Here is a 12,014-nt window from a genome sequence, read left to right as displayed (position 1 = left end):
ACTGACATTGGTTTTTTTTCGTGTCTTCGAGTCACTTGATCGCTTAAATTCCATAACTTTTCATTTTGGCCACCAACATTTTCAATCCCACTAACAATGTTAACATTTGAGTAAAACGAACCAATATGGTTAATGTTGTTCTGGGTACCACCATAATCAAGATTCTTATGAACCGAACTATGATTATTCATCGAACCGTTTCCAATTTTAATCCCACCCTTGTGTTTACCAAGTAAGGAGTCCAAATACTCATTTGAAACCCACATGTTACCATTCTTTTTCCCATCATCAAGCATGATACTTTTCCCTTTATTAGTTGCATTAGCAGTTGTGTTAGTTGCATTAGCAGTTGTGCTAAAATCATTAAACTTGATCATCTGTGGTTGACTAAATTGGGTTGTGTTAGTGTTTCTCACAGACCCATTGATCGAGTTCACATTCATGAATCGTGGGTTTAGTTGATCAGGGTCAGGTGATGGCAACAGCGGCTCAATACGGTGTCGAGCCTGGTAAGTTAAACCTCGTCCTTGAAGCATTCGGCGTGCTACTTTTCGTGCAGTTGGACCCAAATTCTTGCTAAACCTCGCAAGGCTATCCCTGTAGCTAACTTCTCGGTTTACCTGACACTTTGGGGCAATTAACCAATTAGGATTTATTCGAATGCACAAAATATTGTTAAAGTGTGGTACAAATTGAAGGAAAACAATTTTGGTACTTAATTAGAGTTGTTAAATTTTGAAATGAAAGCTTATATACCCGTGATATATTTAGGCCAATAATCTTACTTTTAGGCCCGAGATTAGTATAGCAGTTATTAATTCCATCTCATTACTACACAATCAAAAATCTTCTCTCTTAAGAATAACTTCTTCTTATTGGTTAAAATACAAAATGGACACCTAAGACATCTCAAAATAATAATGTGGACATTTGTAGTGGGATGGAGAGAGTATTTTCTTAAACTAAAATAATGATCCCCGGATAAAGAAAAAAATGAACATGTGATATAGTAGGCATATGATTGACTAATTTTAGTGATTTGTGAAAGACACTTAGCTTTTGTTTGATTAGCTCTTTTCCTCGGGTTGCTTCGGTTTATTGGCAGCTAATCCTTCTTTTTAGTCCTTTTTGGGGGCTTTAGCTCTTAAATGAAATTTTCCCTCTACGTTATTAAGTTCTTGGTATTTTTGGGACAAAAATGACAATTGACCATAGTGCAGTTTTTTTTTTATTATACCATATACTAATTAGTGTAAATGGGTACCAATCATATCTCACCATCTCGCCAAAAAATACTGTTATGCTGTAGCAATCACTGTAGCAATGTTACTGTAACATTTTTTTTTAACCACCTAATTTGTGACTGCTGTAGCAATCACTGTAGCAATGTTACTGTAAAATCCTTAAATTAGTTGTAACCACATAATTATACGAATTGGATAGTAATATTTTTTAAAGTGACTGATGCTATCTTGATGAAAAAAGAATAGAATAAGTTGGGCACAGTTCAAAATAAAATAAAAATATAAACTAATACATAGTTGGAGTTTTAGACCAAAAAAAAAAAAAAGATAAGGGTGGCGGTGTCGAAAGAGTGCGACGATTCAAATTTGTAAGGTGACTGGCAATTTGCTGGTGGTAAGCGGCGGTTGAGTATGCAATTTAAAATAATGGTAAAAAGTTATGCAAATTCGATTGCACTACAAATTTCATAGTCATTTTTTAAAATGACATTGTAATTATGAAATCGTAAACAAAAATTTTTTTGCACACCGCCGCGAAGTGTGGTCCACTTTACTAGTTTTATCTAATTGACATGTAGAAAAAGAAAGGGAAAAAAAAAAACCTAATCGCTTATTATGCTCTTACCAAAAAATGAAAATACCATAAATATCTTTTTTTATATCGAGTCAAGCGTTACATACATTGGAAATAAAAGAATTTTTTATACACTATGACAAATAGTTAGAAAGACACTACAAATATCATAACTTAATTAGTTGCATTTTTGTGCATTTATTACTTTGTTACTTTAAAGTTCATCAATGTTAAAGTGTTCAACTTATCAATAAAAATATACAAAACTAGAATTCAGATTGCCTCCATCACAAGTTCAATAACCAACATTGGAGTGTGTTACATTTTGGGTCCTTGTATTGTTTACTTGAACAATTTTGTCTCTTTATGTATTTATTTACCTTACACACTAAACCTCCCCCAATTTTTGTCGCTTCAGTTTTAACGAATTGTCGTTTTGAATTTGCGTCCACACTACAAATGGTCCTCCAACTTTCGCACAAATTACACAACAACCCCTCAACTTTACACTTTTTCAGGAGTAAAAAACGTAAATTTATAATCTAATTAAAATAAAAAAACCTTACTCCACCCGAATTTATAACGGGCCCTATCTTCTCGCTCGGTGCGAGTTAAATTTTTCCGAGGCCACCGTTCAACTCGAAAAAATCTCCCGAACCCAACGGGACTAACTATATGCAAAACAGACATCGTTAAAAAAATACTAAATAACGGGCCCTATATTCACGCTCGGTGCGGGTTAAATTTTTCCGAGACCACCGTTCAACTCGAAATAATTTTACGAACACAACGCGACTAACTATACGCGAAACGGACATCGTTAAAAAAATAAATATTTCGGGCTATATTACATACATATATATACATATACAACACGACTAACTATACGCGAAACGGACATCGTATATCTAAATTGGACCGCGCGTCGAATACAACCGCAGCAACGCGCGGTCGAATTTTTTCTAGTTTAATTACATTTCCAATTCTTATCATTAGTTTTTTCTTTCGGCGCAGGATTTACTTGTTTGTATGTGACTTACGCTTGGAAAAATAGGGTCACAACGAATTAAAACATTATCGGAATTGAGAAATGTGGTTATGACGGGATGTATTTTAGAGCATACAAAGTGGGGCTGCTTTGCACGCTGAAACATCTAGAATGTCAGATGGTCGCAATTCGTCCACTCCCCCCAACATTCAACTCGTCATTCGCCATTACCATCACCATCATCGTCGCTAGATCGACGGTGAAAACATATATTTTTTTTCTTTTTTCACTTATTTGGTTTTTGTTATAATTTAATAAAAGAACTACAAAATACAATTATACTTATTTATGAAATATTAGTAAAAGAGAGGATAAGTGTGTATTTCATATAATTCTATGAAATGGTACATTTTACAATGCTAATACATGAGGTATTTATACTACAAAATTGGCATCCATTTTATGACTTCTTGTACATATATATATTATTATAAAGCCATCCATTTATGACTTCTTGTACATATACATATATATACATATATGTATATATTATTATAACACTCCCCCTTGGATGTCAATTTTTGTTTTGTTGGAGATAAACTACAATTTACTGCCTCGTTAAAAACCTTGGCCAAAGAAAAACCCAGTGGGATAAAAACTTTAGCTAAGGGAAAAAGAGTGCAGCATATAGTTGACTCCCCCTCAAGTAGACATTGTTGAGCTGTTACATCTTTTGAACATGCCTCATGCCAATATTATGAACATGCGTTCTGAAAATAGCAGTTGAAGATGCTTTGGTGAAAAGATGAGCAGAGTTCTTGCTGGATTGAACATATCTCATTTCAATCTGGTTGTCCTTGATGATATTTTGAGTGTATGAGAAGAATCTAGGGGGTATGTGTTTTGTTCAGTCACTTTTGATATATCCTTCTTTCATCTGTGCTATGCGAGCTGGATTATCTTCATAGATAGTTGTTGAACTTTTATCGCGTTCTAGTCCACAAGAATCAATAATGAGTTGTGTCATTGATCTTAACCAAAAACATTCCCGAGTGGCTTCATGTAATGCAATCACTTCGGCATAATTTGATGATGTTGCAACAAGTGTTTGTTTTTTAGAACGCCATGATTTTGTGGTACCTCCATTTAGGAATACATATCGAGTTTGAGATTTATCTTTATGAGGATTTGATGAATGACCTGCATATACATAATCAACCAAATCTTGTTTTGAAGCGTTAGAATAAAATAATTTTAAATCGGCAGTTCCTCAAGGGTATCAAAATATGTGTTTGATCCTGTTCCATTGTCATTTGGTAGAAGTTGAGCTGAATCTTGCCAACAAATTAACTGCAAGAGAAATGTCAGGTCTTGTACAATTTATAAGATACATAAGAACCTCAATTGCACTAAAATATGGAACTTCCGATCTGTTAAGATTTTCATGATCTTCGCAGGGATGAAATAGATCAGTGTCAATATTGAGTGATCTAACAACAATGAGTTTGTCTTTAAAAGATGTTTTAAAATCTTTTCGGTATAAGTTGTTTGATGTACAAGTTAACCATTAGGCATATGCTCAATTTGCAATCTAAGGTAATACTTGGTATTTTCAAGATCTTTCATTTCAAAATAATTCTTTAGAAGTTGAATGATTTCATAGATCTCTTTATTTGTTCATATGATGTTAAGATCATTGTTTTTCATAATAAAATAACATGGCAAATAAGTTTATGTGTATACACTTTTCTTATCAAGTAATCACTTAATCAGTTATACCACATACGTCCTAATTGTATAGACCCATATAAAAATCTTTGTGATTTAATAGAATACATTCCCTTGGGTTTTGTATTAGATGCTTATGATACCTTAACCCTTCAGGTATATTCATATATATCACTATTAAGTGATCCATACAGATAAGTAGTTACAACATTCATGAGATGCATTTAAGTAACTACCAGGTTGATTAAGTATCTAATAAGTAATTGTATCCATTACAGGAGGATAAGTTTTCCTCATAATTCATTTCCGGTCTTTGTGGGAAATCTTGAGTTACAAGTCTAGTTTTGCCTTGTAACTTCATTTGCACATTTCTTTTTCGGATAAAAATTCATTTGTATCCCATACGTTTCACATTTTTCAAAGTGATAACGATTAATCCGAAAACTTTTCTTTTATTGAGCGATTCTAATTCAGCTCGTATTTCTCCTTTTCATTGAGCTCAATCATGTCTATTTTGATATTCAATGACAGATTTTGGTTCTAGATCATCATCTTTATTCATGATGTCATTGTAATATTATATGAAAATATCTCATCAAGATTTTTTTTTTTTTTTTTTTTTTTTTTCATTTCATTTCGGTTCCATAATATTGCATAATTTATCGCAATTTATGTATTTACATTTATCAATATCCTCTGCAGAAGGAATATTAATTTATGGTTCTTCTTGAACACTTTCTTTTATCTCATTATCAGCTGATTTTCCTTTTCTAGGATTTTTATCTTTGGAACCAATTTGTCTTCCACGTTTCAGATGTGGCAAAGACTCATGAGTGACATTATTGCCAGCTTTTGAAATTTCAATTCGAGCTGGAGCATTTCCTGCTATTATATATGATTTAGTCACTCTTTTGTATCTTTAAATACATAAAGTAATTAATTTGCAAATTCTTGCATATGCATTATTTTTTAACTTTCTTTTCGCATTCTTTTGTGCGAGAATCAACATACCTTAATTGATGTTCATACTATGAAACATCATTTTCTTTATTTTTCATTTCTCCCCCTAATCTAGGGAACAATGTTTCATTAAAATGACAATCATCAAAACGTGCTGTAAAAACATCACCCGTCATGGGCTCAATATATCTTATGATTGAAGATGTTTCATATCCAACATATATTCTCATCCTTTTAATGGTGTAATCAGAATAATGTGTTCTCAATTTAATAATTTGTGCAAGAAACTTTGCAAATGCCATATTACGGCTTGATAACACACAAATATGAGATCATCCGCTAGATGCGTCTATTAGAACCATGAAATATCAAAATGGTTCACATGATGGATGAATTGGTTCATATATATAACCTTGAATTCTTTCAAGAAACATTGGTGATTTTTCTCAATACTCTTTTCATTAATCACCATATGTGCTTTTCATCATATGCACTTTTAATCGCTTTTAATCATATGCGCTGTGCTTTTCATCATATGCGCTTTTCATCATATGCACCTTTTATCATATGCGCTTTTAATCATATGCGCCTTTTATCATATGCGCTTTTAATCATATGCGTTGCGCTTTTAATCATATGCGCCTTTTATCATATGCGCTTTTAATCATATGCGCTGCGCTTTTCATCATATGCGCTTTTTATCATATGCGCTTTTAATAGTATGCACTGCGCTTTTCATCATATGCGCCGTCCTAAGAGATATATATCTCTTCTTCTATATTACTCTATATTATTATATTATTAATTTTATTATGCACGCTATAAATTCAATTAGGTACCTATATTACTGTACCTGTTAATATTTAAATATACATGCAATCATGCATCACCACTAACTTCATAAATATCCACAAGTTGTTCGTAAGATACAGAGAATTCAATTGATATCAAATTATTATTTTATTATTTCTTTATTATTACTTTGTATTATTGATATCAATTAGTTGAAATTTTTGTTCAGTGCATTATTCATCTATCATTATCTATCATCTTTATGATCATAATTTCTAAACAGTATACATTGATAACCATATCTTCTTTAATGCTGTCCACTATCATTACTTACAGGGGCGGAAGATTCATGAGACAGGGTGTGGCGGTTGCCCATGCTCACTTTTTTCTTCTAACTAGCGTAATAGCGTTTGTATGTAATGGGCTGGAAAATTATTAGTAGTATTTATTATTTCCCAGCCCCACCCAAAATAATAAATTAAAGGTAATTCAATTGGCCCATTAAAAAAATGTAGCATAATACCTTAATGGTAGCCTATCAGAAAATTTAAACACAAAACTCCAATTATTTTGTTTACGTTTTTGTATATTTGATAAATTGTTTAGACTTTAATATTTGCTAGTAATATGTATGCTATATGCTATAATATTTGCTGGAACAAATTTATGTTTTTTTTTTGGATAAATTATTTTAGTTCTTATCTCTCTTGCCCCCGCAGATGAAAAGTTCAAGTTCCGCCACTTATTACTTATCTATTTTTTTTTTTTATTTACTCATTTAGCTCATAAAAAAAATGTACTCCGTAATTTTTTTTTTTTTTTTAATGATTTATTTAACCAAAAGAGTAGTTGGGGTTGCTATGGAGATGCAAAACATTACTACGTTCATATGCTCTTGTTTTAGCTACCGACAATTGCAGTGCCCCCACACATGTGCTTAATAAAATAACTATAACTATTACTTTTATTATTATATTTTTCATCGTAACAATTGATTTAATTGACATAAATTTCATAGTAAATCATTCATAGTATCTAATTATTTTATTTTATCTAAACAACTTTACTTTTTACAAGGTACTCCCTATCTTGAAACCCCACCGTCTCCACTCTCACTTTGATTATTCCGAATAGAGGTTCATTATTGTGGGTTTGTTTTTTTTTTAAAAAGAAAAATTGAAGACAGCTCATCGAGCTTTTAAGTGGTCGGCCATAGTACTACCACTTGCATAACTCTTTTTCTTGGAGATTAATAAAGTAAGACAATTTAATATTCCACATATCTACTTCTACAAAGCTTTGAATTGTGAATATATATACTTCCCTTTTATCTCTTAAAATGACCCGATTACTTCATGTATCAACATAATTTCGTTGGGTATAACCCAGAAAGAAGTAGCAACAGGGTCACGAAAAGAAAAGTATGTAGTAGAATACAAAGGTGTTGGTTTAGTGCTTTGAACAGAAATAGAAGGAAACGATAGTGAGAGAGAAACGGTTTTGATTTGCTAGTTCTTGGTGGTTATGGTTTCATCGAGCAAAAGGATTCAGGGGCGGAACCACTTAGTAGTTAGTGGGTGCACGTGCCACCACTGAAAATGGTAAATAAATTAGCGATTCGATACATCCAAAAATTAATTGGTAGATAATATTTGTTGACTGTAGTTACAAAGAAGAAAACTGAGAATTTGAGTTTTCATGGAGGAGAGCGTAAATTTGGTTTGGTGGGGAAGAAGACCCCATATGTCCCATAGCCAATCACGATTGCACACATTGTAAACACTTTTGACTCTTTTTCTCTTACACCCCTACTGAAATGTAATCTTTTAACTTTTCACCCCTTTATTTTTAAGTAATAAGCTTTTGATTATAAGTATACTTAGAAATCAATATTACAATCTAACATTTGTTTTTATGTTTTTCTTTTTTAATTTTATACGTTTTTTAAGATGCAAAAAGAAGCTGTAGTATTCAATTTTGGTTAAACATCATTATTATCATTGAAATTAAAAATAACACCTAAATTCTTAATATTAAACTTTTCTTTTATTGATATTTTAGTTACGTTAAATTTTACTCTAAATATATATATAAAGTAAATTTATTATCTGTGCCACCACTGAAAATATTTTCTGGCTCCGCCTCTAAAAGGATTCAATGGTGGTGAAGGTTTCATCAAGAAGGTGATACCCGAGGTGGGTGCTTATATATGCGTAAGTAATATATATATGTGTATCTTAATATCTCCCTTTTTTTAAACTATCTCTCTCAAAACAGGTTCATTTTATGATCGTTGTAAAGTCTTGGTTTTCTTGTTAATTAATTAATTCAAAGTAATTTAAATTAAATAACGTCAACAATTTTTGGAATACCTGATGAGTATAACTTAGTGATGGAAGAATCCAAGCTGGTAACTTCTTGATGAGAAGACACATTGGAAGTTTCAGGATCTTCTGACGGTTTCAGCGGCGGAGGACGGTGGCCGGTAGAAAACTTGAGAGGTGGAAGTGGTGGTTGAGCAACTAGAAGAATCACCATGATTATACGGAGCTCTTCGTGCTGATAACGTGTTATAATTTAATAAAAGAACTACAAAATACAATTATACTTATTTATGAAATATTAGTAAAAGAGAGGATAAGTGTGTATTTCATATAATTCTATGAAATGGTACATTTTACAATGCTAATACATGAGGTATTTATACTACAAAATTGGCATCCATTTTATGACTTCTTGTACATATATATATTATTATAAAGCCATCCATTTATGACTTCTTGTACATATACATATATATACATATATGTATATATTATTATAACAGTTTTTGCCTTTTTATGTTCAATTGTTTTGTGAAAGTATTATATGTGTTTGGAATGTGTCTTTTGTTTGTGTATAGGGAATGAGTGGGTAGGATCCACGTGTTGTTACCGAAAATGGCTACAATGACCCGCACGTTATTGTAGGAATTAGTTTCGTTGTATACCTTAAATATCGCTTAACTAATTTAATATTACAATACGTAAATGGATGATTCGTACAAATCTTTTGTTAAAGTCATTTATAAAAACGAGAAAACATATTTTCAAAGTAACTACGGTAAATGGTTTTGCTGTAAATCACTTCGACGATTTGTATCAATAATAATAATGAAAATTATTATTATTATATTAATAATAATAACGACAATAATAATTATGGATACTTTTTTAATGGGCGGTGATCCTTACACCACCATATAAATCTTTTGGACGCTTTTACCCTTCTCATTTATTTAACATTCGACACCCTATTTTTCTAACCTAATTAAACACCAAATAAGCAATTAAAATAACAAAAAGATTAAAACTGGTCGAATTTTTTTTTTTTTTTTTTTTTTTGGTAAATTGAACATATGAAATTTAATTGGATGATACGTATATTAATTTTAATTACATCCAATTTGAGCACATTGTTACGAAGCACCGAATCACCATCAAACAACAATATTAACATAAACTGGGTTTACAATTCATCATTCCTTGCAATTCCTTCACCAAAGTGAAATAGTACACTCATTACCCTATAATCAAACAACAACACAACAATTGGGTTTACAAACTCTAATTCGGATTGAGACCCATTTATTTACAAACTAATTGGGTTACAAACTCTTACTTCGGATTGAATTCACAAAACGGTTAGTGGCGATGGTTAAGGACGGCTCCATTGATGTTAGATGTGAACCCTTACCAATATATAACTTTTCTTACCCGATGTATAACGTCATTACAAAACGAATGTCTCGATGCACGATATATAACTTTAATTTGGAAAAACTTTCAATGATCTTTGGTAGAATAATTATTTGATCTTTTCCTACACAATTGTTGCTGATGAAAGAGGTTATAAAATGAAAAGAAAGTTATTCATGTTGTCTAATTAATTTCAAAAAGAAAAAATTAGAAGAAAATAAAGGTGCAGGAAAGAGCGAGTATAATTCTAATTAATTGAAGTTTGGTGATATGAAGGTTGTGAAAAGGCCAAATATAAACAAGGGTAAAAGTGTCCAATAATTTTTATTAGTGGTGTATGACTAAAAAGAAGTGGTGTAAGGATCACCACCCTTTTTTAATGAGTGAAGAGTTATGTAATTTATTTTTAGTAAGTGAAAAAATTAATATTCATGATGCTATGGCAAATAGTATATACTATATATTCCCTTCGTCTCAAATTGAATGTCTGGTTTGACTCTTTATTAAAATCAATATATATTTATGAATTGTCTATTATGCTCTTTATTCAATAGGTTATTTTAGTAAAGAAAGTTATTATAAAAGATAATTTTTAAATTAGCTACTATATTGAATGCATTATTTTTAATGGTAAAAAGGGCATATTGATACTTTAATAGATTTTAGCTTAACATTTTGCGCGCAGGTTTTGACATTGAAAGATCAGGAATTGACTTCGGGAACTCCTTTTACAAAGTCATTGGCGACGGCTCTAACTCACGATTCTGGACAGATTGTTGGCTAGGCGACTCCCCTCTCAAAGACAGGCTGCCGAGATTATTTCGGCTCGATCAGGACCAATCCGCATCAGTGAGTGACAGAATTCGCTGGTCTGATTCAGGCTGGGAGGCAACGTGGTTATGGCAGCGAGAAATCAGCGGTAGAACGCAAGGTGAACTCGATAGTCTTAAGGCACTACTCGACAACTTTCAAAAAAAGGACGTAAACCTTGACTCTTGGGCGTGGCGACTGGCAAGTAATGGCGTTTTCACTACAAAGAATCTTACAAATTTAATTGACGAGAATCTCCTTCATTTCAACGGTTCGCGTGTTGCTACCTTAAAGAATAACTTGGTTCCTTCAAAAGTGGAAATCTTCATATGGAGGGTATTGAAACGTCGTATCCCGGTCCTTAATTGATTTGGGTACCGTTAGATGCCCTCTATGTGATGACGATGTAGAAACAATAGAGCATTCGTTGATCCTTTGTTGGCATTCGTTGGATATATGGGATAGGGTTTACAAATGGTGGAATTTGGGTTCGATGTCAAATCTTAGTGTAAATGAAGCCTTTCGTGGTAATTGTATAACAACCCTCATATTTCCATGCCTGAATTGACTAATTTGACTATAGGGTTGTTATCCATACGTAATATATAATTAAATTTAACATTGATCAAATATTTATTTTTAGTCGACACTTTTTGTTAACTAAAGTTTACACTAATTATATAAAATAACTTTAGTTAATATTAATGCGTATTATATTTAAAACTATATGTAACATAATTATTAATTAAATGATAAGTTATTTTAATCATTATATATATTTTTAGCTTATAAAAAAATAAAAATAAAAAGAAATAAGATTTTTTTTTATAAATTAAATAATGAGCCCATGAATTTTGACTAAATATTTTCAAAAACAAAAACTTATTAAAAATATTTTTAACATGTTTTTATTATTTTGTCAAAATTGGCACTTTTATTTTATTATTTTTTTTCTTTTCGCCAACCATTTTTTACCTATAAATACATGGATCCTCATTCATTTTTTCTTGTCAAACACAAAAACTTAAGTTATTCTCTCAAAACCTTGAAGAAAATTTGAGGTACTTTCTATTTTTATTAATATTTTTTTTCAATATTATCATTTATATTTATATTTATTGTATATTCTTTGTAAAATTCGAAATTAATTATGTTTATATGTTATAATTAGTATTATAAGT

General features: G+C 31.4%; 1 protein-coding gene across 1 annotated transcript; it reads left to right on the top strand.

Moving 5' to 3' along the window:
* The first annotated feature begins 475 nt into the window (after nt 1–475).
* LOC139853788 (uncharacterized) lies at nt 476–11,202 on the top strand. Its single transcript, XM_071843143.1, has 2 exons — nt 476–509; nt 10,709–11,202. Exons 1-2 carry the CDS (start codon nt 476–478, stop codon nt 11,200–11,202), a joined length of 528 nt encoding a protein of 175 aa, XP_071699244.1.
* The last annotated feature ends 812 nt before the right edge of the window (nt 11,203–12,014 follow it).

The sequence above is a fragment of the Rutidosis leptorrhynchoides genome, chromosome 6 (assembly GCF_046630445.1).
Source record: "Rutidosis leptorrhynchoides isolate AG116_Rl617_1_P2 chromosome 6, CSIRO_AGI_Rlap_v1, whole genome shotgun sequence".
Classification (NCBI taxonomy): domain Eukaryota; kingdom Viridiplantae; phylum Streptophyta; class Magnoliopsida; order Asterales; family Asteraceae; genus Rutidosis; species Rutidosis leptorrhynchoides.
This window is presented reverse-complemented; position numbering and strand designations above follow the sequence as displayed.

Bases quoted from the DNA above. Each gene is read 5' to 3' on its own strand.
- LOC139853788 (XM_071843143.1), top strand. From the start codon at position 476: ATGGCAACAGCGGCTCAATACGGTGTCGAGCCTG. The intron at 510-10,708 runs GTAAGTTAAACC...TTTTGCGCGCAG, and splicing joins TCAATACGGTGTCGAGCCTG to GTTTTGACATTGAAAGATCA.